The sequence below is a fragment of the Amblyomma americanum genome, chromosome 4, assembly GCF_052857255.1.
Source record: "Amblyomma americanum isolate KBUSLIRL-KWMA chromosome 4, ASM5285725v1, whole genome shotgun sequence".
NCBI classification, from domain to species: domain Eukaryota; kingdom Metazoa; phylum Arthropoda; class Arachnida; order Ixodida; family Ixodidae; genus Amblyomma; species Amblyomma americanum.
In genome coordinates this window covers 144,736,034-144,761,625 of record NC_135500.1, presented here as the reverse complement: position 1 = coordinate 144,761,625, position 25,592 = coordinate 144,736,034, and the positions used below count along the sequence as shown (strand labels likewise).

General features: G+C 47.4%; 1 protein-coding gene across 1 annotated transcript in view; it reads right to left on the bottom strand.

The window, feature by feature from the left end:
- The window catches only part of LOC144128482 (acyl-CoA synthetase short-chain family member 3, mitochondrial), a 35,458-nt gene extending 23,364 nt beyond the window's left edge, over positions 1-12,094 (bottom strand). Inside the window, exons 1-6 of the mRNA XM_077661909.1 lie at positions 11,762-12,094; positions 8,416-8,560; positions 7,097-7,285; positions 3,928-4,062; positions 2,962-3,102; positions 343-519 (exon numbers count right to left, since the gene is read on the bottom strand). Coding sequence (XP_077518035.1) covers positions 343-519; positions 2,962-3,102; positions 3,928-4,062; positions 7,097-7,285; positions 8,416-8,560; positions 11,762-12,057 — 1,083 coding nt within the window. The 5' untranslated portion in view covers positions 12,058-12,094. The remainder of the gene's footprint in view (positions 1-342; positions 520-2,961; positions 3,103-3,927; positions 4,063-7,096; positions 7,286-8,415; positions 8,561-11,761) is intronic.
- Between the last annotated feature and the right edge of the window lie 13,498 nt (positions 12,095-25,592).

The following is a 25,592-nucleotide window of genomic DNA, read 5'->3' as shown; positions in this document are numbered from 1 at the left end:
TATAGTGCACAGTCCCCGCCAGGCCTTCCAAGGCTTTCTGACTACGTCTCCAATGTCAGAATATTTGACGTCGAAATGAATACTGATTGACCGATTTGAACATCTTTCCCTGAGGGCCACATAACGCAGACAGCTGGGCTAATTGGTTGCTCTGAACACGACGAAACGGTATCAGCGCTACCAGACGGATGCTGAAGACGAGCCATGATTAGTTGATGCCTATAGCCTGTCTTCTGCCTTGGCCTGTTTGCTCCGGTGCCTTGTCTCACGGTGTTTCCTGAAGGCAGCCCGTCGTAACACGTCGTCCCGAGCCAGTCATGAGCCTGTGCATATTGGGCGCACCTCGTAGAGGACTGTGGTGACCCCCTTGAGGAGCGGCGCGTAGCAGATGTACGAGTGGCCGACCACCCAGCCCAGGTCGGAGGCGGCCCACCACACGTCGTCGTCCTTCACACCGTACACATGCTCCAGCGTGTAGAGCAGGTTGACCGCGTGGCCTCCCGCGGGACGCACAACGGCCTGCGTGCACAAGGAACACGCGTCGTTGAAATATGTGTGTGCCCAAGTATGATTCAGAACTTACTGAAGTATCACGCCACAGTTCCGTTCATTTTGGTAGCCGCGTGCATGCACATTTCATAGTATCAGAGTTGTTTACCGTATTTCATCTATATTGTACCGCGAAGCAGTTTTCATCTATGCCGAACATTCGTTGGGTTCCTTGCCTCAAAAAATAACGCCCGTGTGTCTCTTTCACTGTTTCTGAAGCCGCAGCGGTGGCTCAGTGGTTACGGCACTTGGCTGCTGACCAGAAAGACGCGGGTTCGATCCCGGCCGCGGCGGTTGCATGTCGATGGAGGCGAAATTACAGAGGCCCGGTGTACTGTGCGATGTCAATGCACGTGAAAGAATCGCAGGTGGTCGAAATTATCCGGAGGCCTTCACGTCCCTCATAGCCTGAGTCGCTTAGGGACGTTAAATTCCAATAAACCATAAACTGTTTCTGACTTTTGGCTCTGTGTCCTGCGCTGTACATTCGCCACGCCGAACCGATTTACTCTAGGAGTACTGTATGCTAATAAAGCTAGTAGAATTGCACGCACGCTAAATGCTAGTCTGGTTAGTCTGCAGCAACCACCCCATCTAGTTTAGCAGTCACAATGATTGGTGAAGCGAAGATAGGATTAGCAAAATCTGAGCAAAAATGGATGCCTTTGGACATTTTCCAGCAGAACGTGCTGGCAAAAAGAGTGGTGGACTGCAGCGCATGCCCTCCACAATGCGCAAGTTTAGGGGTATAGATGAAAAAAAAGGTGAGAGAGAGAAAATGTTCACAGTCGAAAAAGGTTTCTCATTTTATTTCTATGATGATTTATCAACTTTGACGTCAGTGCAGGAGTGAACCGTCTTGCAAGGCATTTTTGTTTACATTTTATTTGACGTTCTGTCGTATTCTCTCTGTAGGTTTGAAATGCGTTTTTATGGAGGAAAAACGCTAAGGCGCCCGTGTTCTATGCGATGTCAGTGCACGTTAAAGATCCCCAGGTGGTCGAAATTATTCCGGAGCCCTCCACTATGGCACCTCTTTCTTCTTTCACTCTTTCCTTTATCCCTTCCCTTACGGCGCGGTTCAGGTGTCCAACCATATATGAGACAGATACTGCGCCATTTCCTTTCCCCAAAAACCAATTACTATTATTAATCAAATTTTACTGTAATGGTGAACTCATCCATAGATCTTACCTTTGCAAAAACTGTGAGAACGAACGGTGCCCAGTAACACCTATAGTGGGATACAACTCAAGGACGAAGCGGCTATTTTCCTCTCAAAAGACCGCTTCCAGCCAATGGCGTCGGCCGATTCTCATGACCTTGCTAGTGTTATAATGCTGGGGGTGGCAGATGAAAAGAGACAGTCCCCTCCCTCCGTAGTCACGCCAGCAGGCTAATGAGAATCGGCCGACGCCATTGGCTGTAAGGGGGTCCTTTGACGGGGAAAAGCCGCTATATTTTTGAGTTGTACCGGACTATCAAAAGCTATTACAAATAAAGAATGTGCCAGATCCTGCCGATGTATGGGTAAAAATGAGCCAGATACACTCATGAGAGCCTTCTTTGTCTGCTTTACCTTCATAGGAAGGACTCATTGGAGCGGAATTTCATTTATTACTTCTAATATGAATATGAAGATAATACGAAAAGGTCGATGGAAGATCAGAACCCAGAAGAGACGATAACGATGAGATCATTAGCCCCGTCGCCGATGAAGCAATGATGCGCGTTTTGCCACAATGAACGTTAAAGCGTTTATTTGGGCTAACTTAACTAAGCGTGAAATAGGAAAAAGCAGGCAGGAAACGACAATACTAGCCTTTGTATTGTCGTTTTGCGTTCTGCACGCGTCTATACCATTTCGCTACTACTCAGGAATTTAGATTGCACTGAAGTAAAACATATTCTAGATTCCATACATTTCAGCTAGTTTACTCTTTCGCTACCGAAGTGTGAACACTGAATAAAAAGTCTTTCAAGTCAGTACTAGCGACAGCTAGAAGCCTGCTATTCGCATTTACTCGCTTCTGCTGGTGCACAGCAATGTCCCTGATTGCATATAATGAATGCTGTTTTTCTGCTGTACTAACAACGTAGTAATTCTTAAGCATTAATTTCATTAAGAGAGCTCGAAAACAGCTGCAGAAAAAAGTTTTCCGAACAAAACTGGGGCAAATACAGAGTTTCACATCATAAAGAGTCAAATATAAAATTTCCATGCTGATACTGCCTGAATTATTTGCACAATCCTTCATTACATCTCGGTGTAGAGTTGGTCCACTAGATGTGAAGCATATAATATAAATGCTTGAATAGAGCTACTGTTTCTGCGGATACCGAACTTTCACGTTTTTCGTCCTCCTCATATGTCGCTTTCTGCACGCATCGATTTGAATTGGTCCTTGTCACCTTCGGCAGACCCGTCGTTCCGGAGGTGTAGAGGATGTACAAGGGCTCCATGGCTTCGATGGGCACGCACTCGGCAGGCTGCGCCGACTGCACCGCTTCCTGCCACACTTCGTCCCGGCCAGCAGTCATGGGAATGTCGTCCTGCGCGCCGTTTTGCAGATGCGCACATGACGAGCGCGTGCATAAACTCACCAGAGATCACAATGAGCCAGATGTTAGGCCGGAACGTATATTCTCGTACTGTTAAGTTAAACCGCAAGGAATGACCCTTGCTCGCAAATGAGGCTGGCCCGACATGTGGATTGTTATCATCATGGTCATCAAAATCATCGCGAGTCAGAGACCTCGCCTCTGTCTTGTCTATCTCTAAAATCAGCCCTGTCCTGCCCCGGCTGCAGCCACCCACTATGCCAGCAAATGTCCCCCTACCTCATCTAACTCTAGGCCGACTCTTGCTACCTTTTCCTTCCCCTCAGAATACACTGCGTTATCCTAATAGACCACCAGTTATCGGTTGGTTGCCCATGGATGATTATATAGGGCAAAAGGTTGCAGTGAAATGTTTGCTTCCGGCCAATGGTGTTTCCGAACAACGCTGTGTCATACATGTAAAAAAAAAGCTAATCGCTCTTATTTTGCGCTGGACAACTAAAAAATTGCCTTTCTCGAGGCCAGAATATACTATGTAGGCCGAGAAACGTTTGTTTTCAATAGAAACGAAAAATGGCGCCTGGAAGGGTTATTCTTCACAAAGCGCCGCTATCTGCTCATAATTTTATACGTTCGCTGTATTTGAGCCTGTGCATTGCTTTGCATACTCTACGCAACACTGGACTGAGTGGCACTCCAATCGTTTTGTGTCGAATATAGCGTTTGAAACTGTGCCACCTTGCGTAAGACCACCACGTGCGGAAGCTGGAAGAAGAATTAGCGGGGCGAAATTTGACGCGACACATTCGTGCTTGCCTGGCCAGGCCGCAGGAAGATGAGGCACTTCTTGGGCTTGTGCTCTGATATATTGATGGCTTCGTCCAGGATCGTCTTGTATGGCACCGTCCTTTTCGGCTCGATGCCGAAGTTGGCCGACAGGCAGGCGTCTGCCTGAAGGGGAAGAGGACAAGAAGAAAAGTTGCTGCATTCAGAGCAAACATTGCTGCTGAGTGTGACTATGCACCTTCAGGACAACTTGTGGGCGTACGGGTCATGCCAGAATTGCTTGATATCTAGTAATTTTGCCCTCCGCCTTTAAACGTTGCTGCAAACTCGTTTTTCACACTCTGAACACGAATACGCCTGTATGGGAGTAAAGAAGGGAGCAAGCTCTCCTTTAGCGCTTACCTTCTTTAATATAGAGGGCGCTAGAGGACAGCTCACTCCCTTTCTTGCTCCTTTCTGTTTAGAGTGTACAACTCGAGCGAAGCTCGAGGTTTAACGTAGCTCGTAGCGAAAATTTCTCACGATCGATGTTGCGCAAACCACACGAGAAATACAGAAAGAACATCTGCACACGAAAATGGGTGCCTGTTTGCGGGGTAACTTAGTATCCTGCTGTTGGAGACAGGAGCTCGGTGGAACATGGCGAGGAGTGCCGTGTAGTGTGGTTCCCCGAACTTTCTGAACTCTGTCTCCTCAGGTTTGAATCGGAACACTAGTCGTGGTTCAACTTTGGCCCGAGCAGGCACGTACAAGCAAACAAGAGGGGCTGTCTGTACTGTACCCGTTTGACGTTGTGCACACAGGTGTTACGTGAAGGCTTGTAGCACAGTTTAACTACAGCTAAAGAAAAGAAGTTTTCCTTAGCCCGCTTTTGGCATAAAACCTGTCACTTCTAAGCAAGCCCAAGCTGAAAAGAACCACTTGAGGTCTAACCTCACAGTTCTGGGCGTTTTTTTTTTCTTGCTGACGCGCAAGTGAGACATCAGTTCTCAGGGGTGTGAGGTGGAACATTTGGTGACCGAAAAGGCGTTTATTAGAAAAGGGCTAGATAGTAAGCGTATGCAAAATACTCTGCCACTGCAAGATTAACGTTCCCGAGGACAGAGGTGCTAGTACTGATGCGGGCAATGTGCATACGAAGATGCCAGGCTCGTTAACGGCGTGTCCTGACCCATTCTCTCCCGAAAGAAACGCTAAAATATAAAACTGGAATATGAACCTGTGCGGCCGTTAAATTAAATAGCACGTGAATGACGCGAGCACAGCTTTGACTCACAATTGCGCAGGGCTCATTATGTTAATTTGTAACTGAAACGATTGTCTGCGAGTCTTCTTCGTGCTGAGTGTTGTGTGGATGGATACTCCCTTGTGGTGAAGTCGCACAAAAAGATGGAAATGAGGGCGAATTCATCGCACAGTCCAACCAATAAAACTGTCACCTAAGGACACAGAAAGAAGGTCCTCTGTTATCAAAATACAGCCATGCCTCATGTGTGTGAGCAGCATTTTTCAAACACAAAGAGCCACTTGCGCTGAAAGACCCCGTAGAGCCGACGACAGGCTGTATTTTGTTCATGTGGTACTCTCGATATATAGCGAAAGTAAATAGAGCAAACAGCTTGTGTTTCCCTCTAAAACTCTAAAAAGTTGACGCTCAGCCTCATGCTTGCGTCCAGATTTAGGCGTGATGCGCATGAGTCATGGATGACGTTTTGAGAACCATATGACCAAGAATACAGCGTGATTTTTCGCTATCTAAGCGTGGAAGAGGCCGTCCCGCTGTCTTGCGAGCATCGTGGTGGAATAATGAGGGACGAAAAAGATATAGATCGCTGTGAGCACGCGAGCTCCTTTTTTAATCACGCATATACCGAATGTTTTTCTTTTTCTTTTTAGAGGGTCCAACATAAAAAAAGGCAACTTGTTTTAGTCTTACTTTAACCCTGGAGCTTTATTGGGGGCTATCCTGCGGGCGTCAAGCAAGAGGTGTTCATTACGGCACCTCTTTTTCTCTTTCTTTTTTCACTCTAACCTTCCTTCCTTCTCTTAAGGCACGGTTGAGGTGTCCACCGAAAAGTGAGACAGTTACTGCGCCGTTTCCTTTCCTCAAAAACCGCTTAGGTTCCACGCCGTCACTTGATGTGGATGTTAGAAAGGGCGATGACCTCTCCATGTGGCTGACACAATAAAAGCCGGGGGCTGCTCAAGTTCCTGCATGAGAATAGCCTCCGCGACTACCCAACCTCTGCAATATAGGGCACTCGAGTAAAAAGATGGTAGGTTTGTTAACGTAGTCAAACCGAGCAGGACGTGCGAAAGCACTTGAGGCAACACCGCCTCAGAGGCAGCCGCATGCAAGATCTTATCGCGAGCGGTTATCGGCAGCAGCGGGAGAAGGGGAGGAGGGGGGGGGGGGGGCGATTCCGCGCGTTGACGGAGAAGCTGCGCAAGAGCTGGCGCTCCTCAAAGGTGAGAGTTCACACATACCTCGGGTTCTTCAGCTTGTCTAGTGAAGTAGCGCTTTCGCGTTTAAAAAATCTGACGGCCGGTCACACAATGTGATGAGGCAAATCTGCGTCAGCGGTTGGTAACTGTCTTGCTACCGCTGATGTTTCGCGTCTACGCATTAAAAGAGGCACCCGTGTGCTCTCCCATCCGCGCCTCCACGCATTCTTCCGGCGCTTTCCGGCGCACTGCTTTCGTGCAGTGGCCATCGAAGCTGATTTGTTCGAGCCGGCGCGAGTTCAAAACCCAGGCCTGGCAATATTTATCTTATTTCTACACGTTGGCCAAACTCACTCTCATTCAAAGCCTCGTTTATTTCTCACAATTTCCCGCATCACGTGACTTACTTTAGAGGCTTCATCACAGACCGGCATTTTCAGGTTAAGAGGACACTAGGGGTTCCGCGGTGAAGAATGTGTGTGTGTGTGTGTGTGTGTGTGTGTGTGTGTGTGTGTGTGTGTGTGTGTGTGTGTGTGTGTGTGTGTGTGTGTGTGTGTGTGTGTGTGTGTGTGTGTGTGTGTGTGTGTGTGTGTGTGTGTGTGTGTGTGTGTGTGTGTGTGTGTGTGTGTGTGTGTGTGTGTGTGTGTGTGTGTGTGTGTGTGTGTGTGTGTGTGTGTGTGTGTGTGTGTGTGCGCGTGCGTGCGTGCGTGCGTGCGTGCGTGCGTGCGTGCGTGCGTGCGTACAAAGACCGTACCTGGGCGTGGTTGATGCGCACGGCGAGCTCTTTGGCTGCGAAGCCTCCGAAGACGAGCGAGTGGATGGCACCGATTCGGGCGCAGGCCAGCATCGCGTAAATGGTCTCCGGAATCATGGGCATGTAGATGACGATACGGTCGCCCTTGCGGATGCCCCACTTCTTCAGCACGCCCGCCACGCGGGACACCTTGGGAGGAATGAAGGTCAGAAAAGGACTTTGTTGACTATCTGTCACTCTGTCAGGGACGAGTCTGAACACTCGGGACATCTTTGTAACCTCGTTCAGACTGGACAGTCTAGTGCTGAGGGTAGCAATAAGCCTGTCCGCGTAGCCTTAATGCGGTACGACTGGTCCCATGGCCTCTCAGTTTGTGTGAGAAATTGGCTGGTTTGCGTTATGACAGCCTTACCTGACGTTCCGACCTGACTGCATAATTAGCTCAAGAGAACTGCCCGATGTGCTGGAATTTAGTGCCAGTCCAGGCAAATTTTATGAACGTAATTTTGTGCGGGTTGCTTCAATCACATTGCGTAAATATCTACACTTATCGTGAAAGCAGAGGCTCTCTTTCGACGCTACAACGTGAGTCGTTTGTTCCTTTATATATTGTAGTCCCGTGTGAGTTCTTGGCAAACCACTGAGTTAAAGAAGAAAACACGGGCCTCGACTGGAATCAACACACTGATCGCGTGAAGGAAGCCATTACGGTCCAGATCGGGAGACGTTAGGCAGACGGAAGGAGTAAGTGAGAAAAAGAAAGCGTATTTCTGCTTCGACAGTTTTGGTTGAAAGTCTTTAGGCCACAGGGTTCGCTTTCGAGCAGCTTTGTCGAGCACATGCTACGGCACCCCTAAAGCACGAAAATTTCGAAGCAGTGGCGACAAGGATCTTCCTCCTCCCTCGGTGTTTTGGAACTTTCGGTATGCCGTAACTGCGCACGGCTCTCAAAAGCGAACGCTGTGGCCTGAAGACTTTTGACCGAGGTTGTATCTAATAGCGATTCAGGGAAGGGGTAGCGAGCGGAATATGTGGCGGATGGCACAACAGCAGCCTGTTTGCGGGGCAACTTTCCTTCGCTTCGGAGAGGCAGGTTTGTGGGCGGGGTGCTTTGAGGTGGACAAAATAAAGTGTTGAGAGACACTGCCGCACAGCCTCATAAAGAAGCCAGCATCAAAACACGAGCCGTGCAAATTTTCCTTACTCGATCAGAAATTTTTCTCACTGTTTTCCCTTGCGATTTTAGCGTGGCGTGAGGTGCCATAGCTAAGAAGATGTGCGGCTAGTGGATCGCATTTATCTGCTCAGCGTGTACAGACCTGCTGCTGGAGCTCCTTGTAGGTGATCTTGGCCACCGTTCCGGTGACGGGGCTGTCGTAGATGATGGCCACGTTGTCTCCTCGCCCAGCCTCCACGTGCCGATCGACGGCGTTGTAGCACACGTTGATCTCGCCGCCTGGAAACCTGTGCGAGACGGTCAATACACATCGTGCTGTGACGACCCTGCGTGGGTCCACATGGGACGGAAAGGCAAAGATGCACCGCTAGACTCAGTTGGAACAAAACAGTATAACATATTATCGACATGATGCGGAGGCCGGGGTGCCCAAGCTTACATGCAGCTGCGTTGGCGCCGGAGTCTTCGTCAGGAGGTACGGAGGGGCTGCGGAGTTGACGTTATTAGTTCGCTCAGGCTCGTCTTCTCGCCGATGGGTTGGGCGCTTGCGGCGCCGGAGGACCGGCATGCCCAGCGTGTCATCTCGGGCCTTGCTCGTCACTCCACTGCCCCGCTTTTTCTTGGTTCCCCGTCCATTCGGGCGATCCCTCTTTCCAGGCCAGAGTGCCCCCCTCCCCGCTCGCTTTGTCAGCGTCGGCGATTGCGGCATTCCCGGTCTTCACCGGACCTCCAACCGGCTTGGGTCTTTTCCCCTCCTGCCAGCGCCCCTGTCACTCTTGCGTGGCGGCAGCCTAAGTGGGCAGTTGAATGCTTGTAGGCGTGCGAAATAAATTTGATGGCCAGGCTGTCGGAATTCGTAACCCTAATGAGCCTTGGCCCCCGACACCCGACGATTCCTGGCGCCATACAGTGTCTTGCTCAAGCGCCTCCGGGGTCCCACAAAGGGAAGATGCCGTCGGAGGCAGCGTCCCTCCGGAGACGTGCAACGCACTGTCACAGTGCGGTCCCAGAGACTTCTTAACTGTTCTGCCCTTCGCTTCAGTGCAGTGTCCTGGCTTTGCGCTGTCTTCCTTCCCACTGTGTGATTACAAAATTTCGCGCACGGCAGTATTTAAGGGCGGAGTGTGGGATGGGATGGATGGATTAACTTTATTAATAGAGAAAAGGAGGTAGAGGCCTTCGTGGCGTGAGGTGGTCAGGTGGTCAGGAGCTCTTCGGCCCTGAGGACCTCAATGGCTCGCGCCGTGGCACGGCATTGCACGACTGGATCTGAGCTAAGCAACGCGGCCTCCCACTGTTCGAGATTAGTCAGTTGTTCCTTCAGGCGCAGTCCCACAAAATATGTGGCATGGGCGCCACACCGTCTGCATCGGGCAGGGTGTGTAGCCGGGTACATGACTGCGTACTGGGCGGGGTTAGGAAGGGAGTGGGCCTGGAGCTGCTTCCATATCACCTCCTGTTGGCGGGTGAGAGATTTGTGTCCGGGAGGGAACACCGTTCTAGCCAGGCGGCAGTACCGGGTGATTTCGTGGTGCGTGACCATGCGGCCTCTAACGGGCCGGAGTTCCCAGGGTATTTGAGGGAGCCCCTCCGTTCGGCCGGTAAGGTCTCGGGCTATGGCATGGGCTGCGTCGTTACTTGGGAGGAGGGAAGTATGAGCCGATGCCCAGATAAACTGAGCAAGTCGAGGCAGGGTGTGGGGTAAGTACGTGATTATAGCGAGGGCTGCAGGGGATATTAGTAAACAACAATAAGCTAAGGAGTTTAGGAGAACTGTTAAAGAACACTGCAGTCATGACACGCGGCATTGCGAACACCGGAAGATCTACCCTAATAGCACCAATTATGCAATGCAAACACAACGATACAACATTCCTCACCTATTAAACACTTACCTAGTTAATTATGTTGATGTCTTCGGGATAAGTATAAGGCGCCTTAAAGATACATTTTTAAGTTGTAAGGAATCCTTGGTATTTCAGTGATTGTTACTCAGCGTTTCAAATCAGTTTTCAAACAAGACTGGCTGTATCGTGACTACCTGCTTATTAAGCTATACTTTTCGTTATTTTGTTTGGTAGTCCGTTCACCCCCAATGATTGTTATATTTTTCTTTATCATCATATGTGCCTCAAGTGTTATGAAGTTGCTTTCTGGGTCATCATGTGATGGTTCATTTTAGGCATAGATGAGCAGATTTATTCTTTTTTATTTTGAATGTGTGCATACTACTCTTGGCGTTACTTTTATCTTCGCGTTGAAAAGTATTTTGATGTAGTATGACCATATTTCGATGTATTATGTCCACATACTTCGCGCTGTTCAAGCTGCAGTTGGGTATTTTGTTCTTGCGTGACCCACTGCTGTTTATAAGGGACCAAGCTGCGAAAAGCGGCTTTTTACCTCGTCCCCACCATGTCTCATGGAAATAAATATATTTAAGTTAAGGCATGTCCTGTCTTTGAGAAATTTATGATGCCAGTCTTGGAGTCACTCATGTGTTTGGCGCTGGGAGAGGCGAGAGCCAAGCCAATGGCGGCTTCTTCAGCTTTCTCCGCCGCGGCAGTTCTGAGAGAGGTAGTGCAAATGGTTCGTTATTGATTGGCTGCTTGATATACGCGCTCTTTCTACTTACTGACCGAAAAAAATGACTGCGAAAGCATGTTTTATTTTTTATTCCTTTTTATATCATTTTTCTCTTCCTTACTTATGACACACCCAATCATTAGCATACAGTCCTAATACAACGCATAAACTAGGTTCACCTTAGTTCACCAAGAAGCAACGCGGTGTTGTGGCCTAATGGATTACGCGCTCGCCTCACAATCAGGAACTCCTGGGTTCAATTCCCCGCACATTCGGAAGAAATTTTATTCTTCTTTGCCTAGTCAGGTGAGTTTTGGGACATCACTTTATCTAAAAATCGGTTTTCGTTTCCAATGAGCCATATAATGCTTTGGCATTAAAATTATGGGGAAGAGGATCCGGTCTAAGCGTCACGTTTTTAATATGTACTTAGTAACTACTGGCATTCATTTTCCTTAACAGCGTCTCCGGTTAAATTCTGCCGTTCGGTTCAAGTTCAAGCGCTTCAAGTATGTAGTGTTCAAGTACTGAGGTTACAGAAAATCGGGCTGTGCATGTAACCTGATCAACATCTTCTAGGAAGTCCAGCTCATTCTACACCTCTATGAATTTGATTAAAAAAGTGCTTTTGAACCTCGATGTGCACTCGAACATTCCTTCCAGTCATGATGGGAATGTGCAAGTGCTGATGGAGTTGGTTAGCGGCTACATTTATAGCCTATACGTGAGATACAGTATGCTGCTGCTTTATTGAACTGGGAAGTTGGAACCGTCAATTGTTATCAGTGACATAGCCTCCAGACGGAGCTTAGTTTTTAGTATCGAATGAACAGTTTATTTCAGCACCAGTTTCTGTGCACAACCACACACTCCTGTCGCACCCTAAGTGGTGGCGCGCTCACCACTTGGTGAACGGCCTGCGGTGGTCGTCGATGACGCGTATCCACTTGCGCTCCCAGACGAGTCTGCGGGCCACCTCGGGCCAGAAGTCGTCGGGCTCTTCCAGCGCCGACCGGTAGGCTTCCTCGTACTCGGTCCCCATGATGGGCGTGCCTCGCCAGTGCTTCTCCACCAGCGAGCGGCCGTGGCACCGCCGGCGGCCCCATGGCAGCGACCAGCGGGACGCGCCGGGTCGGAGGACGGCCACCACTGGAAGCCGCCGCCGGACATGGCCCATGCGCCGGAGAAGCGGCAGCATGCTCGTACCACGCTGGACACTGCGCCACCAGCCTCGCCTTCTTCCTCTTTACTGCTTCCTCCTGGCCACAGCCACCTGGTGGCTCATTGTTGTTCGACTGCCGAGCCCAGCGTCGCGAGATCGAATTCCGGCCGCCTCATTTTGATGGAGGCGAAATGCAAACGACGACAGCGTCTTGTACCTTGGTGAAGCATGAGGCGAAATTGAATCACTTGGTCACTTTCTTCTCTCCTGTCGATAGTTTGCTTCTCTGTGAAGAGCTTAATCTGCAGATTCCCCTCGCTCGATGAGGGCTTCCTCTTTCTATTCCGGTTCTTCTCTCATTTGGGGCAAGCGCCAGAGGATATGTCCTAAATCTAGTGTGCGATTATCTGCATAGTTTCATCATTGCGTCAGGGAGACTCCTTTTGTTCGTTATAATTTTCAACATTATTTTCTTTAACACTCAATTCGGCCTCGTCTACCTTAAATGAGTCACTGTTTCACAACTGTGTGAATGTGCAACGCACCCTGGCTAATCCCCTGTTGTGGGTATGCGCCACTCGAACAGAGATCAACAACAACGGTGCCTGATATGTTAAGAACCCCGGGTGATGGCAATCATAGTAATCCCGGTGTTCTCTACTACAGAGAATCTCTCTCTCTCTTTCCCCTTGCTTTCGTGCCCTCCAATCTTTTTTTCCTCACGCCGCGGTTCAAGTGTGAACAGTGAATTCAACAATTACTAAGCCTTTTTTTTTCCCGCACAGCTAGCTGCAGTCATGCCAAAGGTAGGAACAGAGAGATAAACAGCTTTATTGCGACGCGGCATTAAGCGTCGACGATACCCTGCGCAAGGGTAACTTAAGTCAACCATGGTCCGAGCAGGAAGAGAAGTACGATTCTACGAACGATCGCATGTGAAGCAAAAAGTCGACCCATTATGTGTGTACCTTAAAAAAAACAATGCATGTTCATGCTTCAACTGCAGAGCGCGAATCTATGGGGTTTCATAAACTGCTAGCAAAAACAAGCTCGAATGGGAGTAAAATGACTTGTCCTTTAGCGCCTGGATAGGAGATATGGAGTATTTAATTTACGCCCTTGGTGAAGGGAGGTTTTTAGGAGTTCAATGGAGTAAAAGTTTTCCTCCTCACGGAAATAGAGCACAGAGAATGCGCTACGTTTGCACATCCTCATTCGCACATTTTCACGGAAACTGGCAGGAAGTGGCACGGGCAGCGAGTGGACCAATTTGGGTGGACCAAGGTAACGTTTGCCTATAACAGGGTCCCCACTCACTTTAGGGACAAACATCAGTTTCATGAACTCCAACACGAGGAATATTTTATTTATTTTATTTGTACATACTGCGGCTCCCACCGGGGCTGTCGCCGCAGTGCACATATACAAAACACAGTAGACACAAACAAAACTCTAAGACATGGCAGCACAATTAAAACAAAAAGTTTAAAACAGAGGGAACACTACCCAAATTGAGTGCGTGGAGAACAGTAAGTAAAGAAACAAAGAGATTATCAGCTAGTTATGGCGTGCAAAAATCGGTCGATTCGGAGGGAACGCACTGGACCGGCCAATGCATTCCAATGTCCAATGGTACGCGGAATGGCGATGACGGGCTAGTCAACAAATACTGGACAAGGGGCTCTCGAATGGAGATTCAATTCAATTCAATTCCATTTATTTCCCAGAAAATTCTGGCTGGCTGCCTGGACTAAAAGCTGTAGGTATACAGCTTGACGAGGCCCAGGCAGCCTCGGATGAGGACATAGAAACAGTCATTGGCTTCGTAGGCGCACCGAAAGGAAAGCTTAACGATATTAGCCTTCTGGGCCTTACGCACAGTCAGCTTATTGGCTCTCAGGACAGGATCGAAGAGTGGAAAAGGTCAGAGAAAGTACGCGATGACCACATGATCCGCACTTAAAGATGCTAAACCTTATTTATGTCAGCAATACTTATATGAGCTGCACGATCCTTCTGGAGCACGATCAGTTATGGACTAGTCTGTGGACTTCTGCTTGGCTTGTCTCTGTGGGAAAAGCGACAAGAACGGTTCTTCTCTGCTTCGTCAAATATTTTATGGAAATTGAATCACGCGCCCGAAAAAAGTTTTTTATTCAGAGATGTTCGCGTTGCGTCCAATGCAGCGAAATTGAAATCATTGCCATCGTAAAGGATAAATTTTGTTGACAGACTTTGCCAAGTAGGATCATCAATAACCCTAAAGCACTACATGTATAAAAGACGAGACCGTTAGAGGGCTAATGTATGCGTGCCGCTGCCAAACAAAGGCCGGTGTAAGGAAACTCCGGAAAGTAATACTGTCTAGTTTCACCTGAGCCCGCTGTTGACATTACCTCAGCCTAAGTTGACTGAACAGTCAAAAATGCCTTTTCACATTGAGATAATGAGATTCGCAGTCCAAAAAGTGGCCTTACTAAAGCGCATAAACAAAATTTTCTACACATATTTAGCGGTGATATAAAAACGTTATAAAACAGCAATAAATAAACAAATATATAAAGTTTATGTTTATATTTATGGCGGTTTAACGTCCCAAAGCGACTCAGGCTATGAGAGACGCCGTAGTGAAGGGCTCCGGAAATTTCGACCATCTGGGGTTCTTTTACGTGCACTGACAACGCACAGCACACGGGCCTCTACAATTTCGCCTCCATCGAAATTCGACCGCCGCGGCCGGGATCGAACCCGCGTCTTTCGGGCCAGCAGCCGAGCGCCATAGCCACTCAGCCACCGCGGCGGCCCAATAAAGTAAACAATACCTAAAATATATAAACATTACAGTTACAATAAGGTATTCAGGTTAGGAAGGAAAGAGTATTAATTTTGCTGGCATCAGCGATATTTGGTCAGAGTATATGCGAAATAAGGGACTTATAGAACATTGAACGTAATAAAAACGAGGCTAATAAGCCACGGCAAGCTTCGCAAATAATCTATGAAATCCTATCATTGAGCTAACTAAAAGGCAACCGCATGCAGTGAGTGTAATGGTGAATTCATGATCGCTACTTTTTTTAACGGGCAATGTAGAGTAATGGTAAATGATCACGTATTAGTCGGCACTAGGCATATAATTTATAGCTTAAAACAACATAATGCAACAATCTAGAGTCACTGGGCACTAAAGGTCTTTCAGGAAAATTTTACAAAAAATGGCAGATAATGGTTTCTTTTTAAATCCAAGTTAAAATTGACCATTTTTCGCAATTTTGGAATTCCAGAAGATTTCAGCGCGATATAAGAAACCTTACCTGTCTAGAAGTTAAGATTCCCCCTGACGGAGGAAATATACTAAGGAAAAATTTCAGGATCGAGATTTTACACCTTGTTCCATTATTCTCCTTAAAAAGTGTCCTTGGAATGCACAATGTTTGCGATTTTATGCCGCGAAATTCCAAAAGGCAGATAATTTTTTGTGCTGCTTCCAACAGAAAACTTTGCATATATTTACTGAAAAAAAAAGATTCAGGTTCCATAAACTGCTATTTTTCGTTCGGCTGGGATCCAAATAGGCGATTTTGCGAAATCGCAAAAGCGACGTTTTCCGCCTTTTGTGATATAGGATTTTTCCCAGAAAACTACAGCGTTTCTTGCAAAACTTCATAAGGCATATTTCTCTGTGTCGGCACATTTACATAGCCACCGCGGTGGCTGAGTGGTTATGGCGCTCGGCTGCTGGCCCGAAAGACGTGGGTTCGATCCCGGCCGCGGCGGTCGAATTTCGATGGAGGCGAAATTCTAAAGGCCCGTGTACTGTGCGATGTCAGTGCACGTTAAAGAACCCCAGGTGGTCAAAATTTCCGGAGCCCTTCACTACGGCGTCCCTCATAGCCTGAGTCGCTTTGGGACGTTACACCCCCATAAACCAAACCAAACTGACACATTTACCCATCACCTATTAAAATTTCGTTGAAGAAAAATGTTCATGGAACATCGATTACCGCCATTTCTGAACACAGTTTGTAGTGTACAAAACAATAATTCTAGTTTAGTAAAAAGAAGTGAGAGCAAATGGGAATAATATAAAGCAAACCAGAATGAGCTGTGCGCAATATTTCGCTGCGAAAACGCGTTTCAGTATGCCTCAAACTTAAGCGTCCCCTTTCCATATTGGTCGTGCCTGTACATCGAATGCGAATACCCTCGCTTGTTTCCGCGTTTGCGCGCTTCACACAGCAGCACTAATGACCGTGGGCTTCTTCGTACGAGACGATTTCCGTATACGCCTGCCAGCCATTAAGGGCGTTGCCTTGTTGTGGATCCCTTCGCTGCTTTCCAGGCTCCGGCAACTGCAAGGTCGACCTTACACGCCTGCTGCAATGAAAGCAATCAACAAAACAAAATGCGAAAAGAAATTCAAGCGAATATTTTCCGCGTTGAGCCTTTCATCGCGTTTCTGGCTAGCCGAACAGTTGATCGCTTCTGCGCTAACTTTCTCGCAAGAAGTTAATCGCGCACCGCCGATCACTCTCAAGCGGTCGTCGCGCGTTCATCGCACTGTAAAGCGTGGTTCGGCGTGTGTCGGTTGAAGGCTTGTACGTCTGTGGCCAGCAATGGAAAAAAAAAATTAGAGGGCACACTTGAGCTCCGCTCATATATGCAGAGTTGGTAATTCTCAACTTAGCATTCATATATCCCTGGGTGGCGCAGTGTCGCAGCGGTTATGTGGTGCATGCGCCACTGCCCTGAGATGGCAGGTGCTGCCACCGGTGGGGCTTGTGCGACACAGGTTGTTCCGCCCGAGCAACCTCTCGCGACCAGTGATTCATTCAACTGCCACCTACCACGGTGGGCAGTTTGCTCACAGTCAGGTGGGCAGCGTGTGATGACGCTACAAGATCACGTGGCCTAGGTGGTCCACTCAGGTTGCTGGAGCGGCCGGTTGCTCCGGCCGCTCCGGCTACAAGGCTTCAAACGGTCGCCAACGCCGACGCCGGACAATTTTTTCCCACATGAAGGTACTGACGCTCATGCGTTAAAATAAACATATTTCCTAATCTTCACATTATAAGCATGATTAGTCCCACAAAATACCAACGTTACTTTCCTTGGTGCGGAGCAAGCCCCATGCTTTACCATACATCTTGGGAACGGCGGGACAAACCAGATATATCGCTAAAAGTGCCACACCCGACCCACGAGCAGTGGGAGGAGGAACTGACTAAGCGACAACCTGGACCGGGAGGCCTCGATCGTCAGGCTAGTCCACAAGTGAGCTGCCGCCAGCGGAACCCTGGACTATAGGGGCCCCGACCAAACGGCACCTACGAATTCTTCTTTTGGCCAAATGTTTTTTTCTCTCTCTCTCACCAAGCACGTCGGAAAAGGCGCGATGTGCTCTGTCCGTCAAACTCCGAGTTTCGTAATAGCGCGGACAGCGAAAAATGTTCATGTCATGACCTGATTTACTGAGGAGATACGCACGCATGTTCACGCTTAATCTGCACCCATTTCCCATTGCTACTTGCCACTTGGTCCTGGGCTTCATGGACTCGTCGAGGACCCTGTCCCACTTGCGGTACCAGGTGAGTCCCGCCGCCGTCTCAGTCCAGAAGGACTCCGGTTCCTCGAGGGCTCGCCTGCAGTCGCGGACGTACATCCAAGACGGCCGGCAGCAGTCTTTCAGTCCGTTGCTGACACTGTCGACTGTGGACGCTATGGGTTCAGCGCTTGGCCCCGTCTTGACGCTGCAGCACACTGTCACCGCGGACGCCATGTTGTAATCCTTCGCAGTGCCGCAAGCGCAGACTTCAACTCCCACCGACCGCAACAAATTCGCGCCACAGGAACCTCTAACTAGCGGCGGAAGGATAGTCACCGTTTCCAACTACGATTATACACGACACTGCAGCTTGAAGCACATGGGCTGACTTATTTCCACGCTACATGCACTGGTCATATCTCAGCTGGCGCGCGGAAGAACTGAAAATACTGGTCTGCGAAGGACTTCATTGCAGGCACCGTGCGCTGATGTCTCCGGCATACAATAAAATCAAGCGGAACAGCAGGCAACCGTAAATGATCCTATATCCGCCCTGTTTTATTGCACGTGGGACGATAAAGCTCAGTGGACGGGGAGGCGGAGAGAGTTAACTGCTCCTGAACAAGCGTGTCCTACGGACGTGGCTATTTTGCTACGCCAGACACATGGGCAAATCGGACTGAAGAGCGTATGAAAGCCTCTTCGCGGGACGAGTGCGTGACGCCGCTTCTAAATGAAGACAGAAAATTTTTTTGCTTCTGTATATACAAACCCATTAGCCTTATACGGGAACGTTATACTTCCTTGGGCGAACCATATACGCCCAGCAGAAAAGGAAACGATTATAGCAGACCATTTTGGTCGATGAAAGCATGCCTTTGCCTTGAGCTGAGTTCATTACTCGCAAGACATTCTGCGGGCCTACAATAAGCAAATGGCTTGAGAAAGACGATTAGGAAGCGGCTGGGTTGGCCTCCAGTAATAGAGAGGCTACCGTATAAAATGGTTGGCTGGAGCTGTCGAAATAAAATACTGAATAACGGACTGCCGTTCTCCTTTAAAATATATTGTTCGTTGTGCTCCGTCAAAAAGCCAGTATATACGAAATGTCGTTGCATTATAGAAAATGTCTGCTGCTTCTTAAAAGGCAACTGCGCCACTTTTAGAGAATTCTACGATATTCAATGATTCAAGATATATATATATATATATATATATATATATATATATATATATATATATATATATATATATATATATATATATATATATATATATATATATATATATATATATATATATATATGCTACTTATGGCATCAAGACTTCCAGAACCGATACCCTCGTTAAGCTATTAGCACTCATGAACAAACATAGGAAGGACGCCAACTGTCACCGAAACCAAGGTGCACAGGGGAATGTTTCTATTTTTTTAATTTTAATTTGTGCGCGTTTAAACCCTCATAAACCAAACCTCATTCAGCAACATACATCCAAATATATCTTTCACACACACACCTACTCAACAAACAGAATTAACTACCTTGATGTTTTGGTTCGTGTTGAAAGGGGCGCATTAATCAGTAGCGTTTATAGAAAAACGCGCAGACAGACAACAGTATCTTCATTTCAAGAGTTGCCACCCACGCCATCGCAAAACTTAAAATCCATACTCAAAGGCTATCCGATTCAAACGCATTTGCTCTCGATCGGAGGATTTTAAAAAAAAAAAATGCTAAACACATGAGCGAAGTTCTAAAAAAAAAAACAGCGCTAACCGTCTTCTATCATCAACGATGCCATTAAAAGGGCGGAAGCTACAAATCATAATCACATCCCTGCGGAATCCCCGCCAACACCGAATCGCTCTAATGTAGTACTGACGTTCACAGACAACCTCCAAAATATTAACAAAATCCTTAAAAAATACTTCAATATCATAGAACAAAGTGAGCGGCTCTCCAAAATTTTTCTAACGGTCCCCCAGGTAACATACAGAAGGCCAAAAAATTTACAAAACCAACTTGTGCACTCAACGGTTAATATACCGAGGCCGGTCGGTTGCACACCCTGCGGAGAGAGAACCGATGCCAAGTTTTCAAACACATGCAAACCACAGCACTGGCTAAAAGTACCCATTCAGATTTCAAACATGTTGTCCGAGAAGATTTAAATTGCGATTCCAGTAATGTTGTTTACATGCTCGAGTGTGTCAAATGTCAAATGCAATACATGGGCCAGACAGACAATTCCTTCCGATTAAGATTTAATAACCACGCTCACATGCCAAGTCTCTCCCTAGCCTCCCTCTTTCGAGACACCTCCGCGAGAAAGGCAATGAATTTGATAAACTTAAAGTAACAATACTACAGAGTGGCTTTAAAAACACTCGGGAGCGCGGACAACGAGAATCGTACTTTATTTTAGAGTTTAACACAGTGCAAAATAATAATAATAATTGGTTTTTGGGGAAAGGAAATGGCGCAGTATCTGTCTCCTATATCGTTGAACACCCGAACCGCGCCGTAAGGGAAGGGATAAAGGAGGGAGTGAAAGAAGAAAGGAAGAGGAGGTGCCGTAGTGGAGGGCTCCGGAATAATTTCGACCACCTGGGGATCTTTAACGTGCACTGACATCGCACAGCACACGGGCGCCTTAGCGTTTTGCCTCCATAAAAACGCAGCCGCCGCGGTCGGGTTCGAACCCGGGAACTCCGGATCAGTAGTCGAGCGCCCTAACCACTGAGCCACCGCGGCGGGTAGTGCAAAAGGGCAGCAACGAAAACCACGGCACCCTATCATCTCTTTCGATGGCAGGGACCAACGAAATTTCCAACCCTAATAGCCAAAGCACCACCCCTGACTGCGTCGTCTGAGGTGATACCCCTTTTGCATGTCTGTTTCGGCTAGTTATTTCCATCTGGCGTTCAAATCATTCTTTGGTCCTACGAAGGCCACATATGCTCTTCTCTTTTATTTTTTTAATTATATTTGCTTTGTTTACTATTTCACATTTCTGGCTATTCTATGAGCCGAGGTCGCTCACACTGACAACATTCATTTGGCTGCCTCTCCTACTTCCTTCCCCCTTTCCCTTCCTGCCCACTTTGTTTTTTTGCGGGTGCGATGTCCGCAGCTGCAGCGGCTTTACTATCAAGGGGCGCAGTATCGCCAGAGGAAAAAAACACTGCTTGACGGCTGTTTGACTCCTTCCTTTGTGGTTGGGTCGAGATTATTTTGCTCCCTGACCTTCCGGCCAGGATAAGCGAACTCTCTCTTTTCTTTTTTGTTTTCTTCTCCCCCAGCCCCCTCTCGCGCAGCTCCAGCTGCTCTTTCCTGCTTTCTGCTTTTTTTATATTTTTACTTATTTTGTATTGTCTTTTCTCCCTCCTGCCCCGGGCCTAACCCCTATAAATAAAGGAGAGACACCAACGAAGCAAATCACTCTTGAAAAAGATCGGTACTCTGATCAAAGCGTCGAGTAAAATAAAAATGTTTCCTTAAACCGAAACGTATACCTCGCCGCTCTCTCTCTCTCTCTCTCTCTCTCTCTCTATATATATATATATATATATATATATATATATATATATATATATATATATATATATATATATATATATATATATATATATATATATATATATATATATATATATATATATATATATATATATATAAACCAGGAACCCGGTACGGCACGGCACAGGAGCGTTTTTTAGCGTTCGGCCCGTCGTCGGCTTCTTCAACAACACCCACACTGTGTCGTCGTCTTCTTTTGTCACCGGCCGCTGGCGCTTCCCAAGCCTCAGTTCTGTCCAACAATATATATATATATATATATATATATATATATATATATATATATATATATATATATATATATATATATATATATATATATATATATAGGCATATATATATATATATATATATATATATATATATATATATATATATATATATATATATATATATATATATATATATATATATATATATATATATATGCCTAGATACGAGTGTTTTTCCGCTTGCATATAAAACATTGACGTAATCGACGATCAAATGATTAAATTATAGGCTCCTCCTCACAGCACCAGAGGAGCGCGCAGAAGCTCGGTGTGACGTCACGGAAGGTAAGATTTCACATTTCCGCTGCCGTAAACCACGCCTAGCTGTGCCTTGTTAGATGCTGCCAAAGAGCGCTCGGTGTACTTTGCCGTTGATGGCGTTAGTTTTTTTTTTCTTCAAAGCAAGCGCTTATGCACTGGAAAAGTACGAGTACCGTCGATGACGTCCCCATGCGCCCCTCAACTTGGTGTTGTGCACTGCGGAGAAGCTTGAAGGCCGTCGCGATTTTTATCGACTATTACGCCACCATTTCAACTGCTAGCCAACAAGAACTTCGCATGCTTTACCTGCAAGTTTCGCACATCCGGTCCCTTTAACCTCGTCGATTTCTAAAACCTATGCAATTGCGCTATAATGCCGAATATTTATGTTGCTGTTATTGCAGGTTGTAGCGCCTATCGCATCATGTTGACATTTTTTTCATTAGTCTACAACACTGGAGGTAGCTGGGGTATCTGTTGCCGACGCAACCGAAGTCAGTCTTTTCTCCCCCCCCCCCCCCCCCCTCGCATATCTTCCTTTCAACTCTCTTCGTTTTGCAGGAAGCAATGGTAGCGGCTAAGTTGGTTATTGTTGCCTTAGTTCAGTTGTTGTTGTTGTTGTTGTTAGCCTATTAAAAGGTGGCACATACCCACACTGGGGATCGGCCAAGAATCGGGTGGCTATTCACCTGTACTCAGGTAATTAAAATGAAAAGCACGCAGGAATGCAACACCGGATGATTCTTGTGCCACTCGACAGCCTAGCGCACTTCTCTCCTTTTCCGGTCGCAGAAACGAGTCTAAAACATTGCAGCAAGGTAAATTTCCCCATTAAAAACACAACAAAAAATTTTCTGTCATCACAACATTTTTACAGTACTTTTCGCCATGAACTTGCAATGACAACAGAAATTTTTGTATTAGCAGCAGAATTCTCTATAATGTTCCGCTGTCGCTTGTCGTATCGACTGAAAAATACTACAGTACTACAAAAAAAAATCTGCCGTTGCGACAAAACGACAAAATATTTTGTTGTGCTTCGGGCATTATTCTGTCGTTTTTTTAGGCTGCTTTAAAATACATTTGATGTCGCTCCACTGCATGTTCCTGGTGCGCTTGGACTTCGGTTTTTAGACCACTACAGATGTACTTGTTCAAGTGAGATATGTCACTGAGGTAGCAAACTTAAATTCCAGAGAGGGCTATAACCGTCACCGTATGAAAAGACTGCACACGCAACAGTCCGAAGTTGGTGATCAAAACAAGTAAGTCTTGCTAAGCGTGGTCAAATACTATAGCGAATTAAGTTTTTGTCAGAATCCAGCACAAAAGAAGGAAAAGAAAGCTGTTTCACAATACTTGTGAATGCTGCCAACTATAAGCCAGCAAATAATAATGCTCATTCCCTGCGCCAAATCACCATCTAATGTCCTGAAAACAAACCAGACAGGTCCTCCGGGGCAATTTTGAGCACTTTCTGGGGACATATACTGAAGCCGGACAACAGGACCAGGTGAGGGTTTGTTGAGGATCAGTAGCGGACAAAGCAACGACCTCGAGAACTAGATTCTCAGGACGTCCTGAGGATGTAGTTGTGTTGTCTGGGAGGCTTCAAATGTGCAGCGGCGGGCGGTAGTAAAAGCGAAGCTGAACAGCTGCGGAGCAGCTTTGGTAGGAACGACGGCGTGTGCTCGTTGATAGTTGATATGCCCCAAGCTTGCCACAGCACATATACGTGCGTCTGCCAAAGGGAACCAGGACATGCGGTGCTGGTTTTGTTTGGGTTAGCATTTCTGGAGGATACAGATGCCGGTTTCATTAAACGAGATCAGCCACCTCTTTATAATGTTTTGACATTAGTTTCCTTACAAAATTCTGGGTATGACGCGATAGCGTTAATGCCCGTATATTCGTAACTGGGCATTCTGTACTTTGCCTTCACAAATCCATGGGAGCCCTCATATAGCACTCCTGGCGCAGTGGTGCAGCGTTTAAGCGATGCGCCACTGCCCTGCGATATGGCAGATGGTGCCAGCGGTGGGGCTTGTGTGACCCCGGTTGCTCTTCCCGAGCAATCTCTCGCAACCAATCAATAACTTATCTGCCGCCTACCACGGTGGGCAGTTTGCTCACAATCCGGTGGACATGTTGTGGTGACGCCACAAAGTCAAGTGACCTAGGTGGCCCGCCTAGGTTGCTTATTTGGGTACTTTTCATGTATTTTTCTCTCCCGGTCAGCGACGCCAGCTTCTCCTCACTGCGCTGGAGGAACGCGGGGAAACTCGTTGTGACGTCATTGTTGCCGAAATTTCAGAAGTCCGCTGCCGTGCGTCTTCTGATGCCGCCAAGCAATTGTTCGTGAGCTTCGCCTTCGACAGCGTTCGTTTTCTTCCTTGAAACAACCGCTTCTTCGCGAGAAACTTAACGCCACCGTACGTGACGTCATTACTGCGGCGTCTGTCTGTCGCTGTGCACTGCAGAGAAGCCTAAACGACGACGACGCTTTAGTCGGCGATTACGTCACCATTTCAAATGATAGCGAAAAAAGATTGCGCTTGCTTTACGTGCTAGTTTCAAATATTCGGCTCGTTAATTTTCCCTTTAAACTCCAGAATTCGGGCAGAGATAAAAAGGAACATCCCTCAAAACAACATGAGTCGTTTCAAGCAGGCAAATGTCAGCATCAAAATCGAGCACCCGTGCCAGGCGCGTCCAAAGAAGCGCCAGCAAAACGAGCTACAAAAAGGTCCCCTAGTACTGGTGCTGCCCCTTGCGGCCGCGCCGTGCGTAAAATTCACACCAATTGGCTGGCCCAAGGCCACACAGTATGTGGGGACTTTAACGCGCGTCCTGCCCAATGGGGATCTGCCACGTCCAACACCAGAGGCAGACAGCTTCAGTCACCACTTGTCAATGCGGGACTCTCCCTACTAACACCGGAGTCACCTACTTCCATATGAGGTGGTCAATCCTCAATATTAGAGCTTGTTTTTACTGCCGTTGATTTTGGCTACAGCTCTAGGAATGCCCAGACCGATGGCCAGGGGTCTGATCATCTTAAATTTTCATCTTCCAATCATCTAAATGGCGCAAAAAGGAAAATACAGAGTCGTCAAAGGGACTGACTTCAGACAGCTTTACTTCTTGGGGGAGATGATGCTGAGGTAAACCCTGGCCCCGTGACAAAGGCGCTCCTAGACGCCCTTAGAGCGTGTGGGGTAGCGGTCTCGGTCACAAAGGAGATGCCCTCGACTTGGCGTGGCAAGCTCAGCCGGAGACTAGCCTCCAAGTGACGAGGGGGGAAGGGGTCGTTTGGTGCCCAACTTTCGCCGGTCTCAAGCCAAAGAATAGGTCGGAGCCAAAAAGTTCACAAACAAAACAAAGTTTATACAGCAAAGAGATGATACACAGAATTTCACAATCACTCGTACGAGCACATACAAAGCGACTTACAATACAATGCAACTCGTGAAAAGTAACGCTCGAGAGAGATTACAATGCAACAAAATCTTTGCACCTAAACTGCGCTAACACAGGAGAGAGACAAGCAAACAAAACACAATTTGCTCACCGGGCACTGCGACAGTCCGATGACCTGAGGAACACGACAGAGCCGTCCCGCAGGTTGGCGCACGCTGCCTCGCTGGTCCGTGGCTGGGCTAGTGGTGCTGTCCCGGGAGTCGAGCGGGCACGCTTCTCTAAATAGATCATTAAGCGGGGGTAGAAAAAAAAACTTCAATGAGAGCCACATTGACGAGATCCTGTCATCATGAAGTTCAAGGCAGTTTTGACACCCAGAACCGTCGTCTGAAAGCAGCAGGTTGCCCGACGAGACTGCTATCCAGCGTTGCAGAAGGGATTCTGCAAGCACTTAGAGGCAGAAAATATGTCACAACCACATCAGAATAAAGG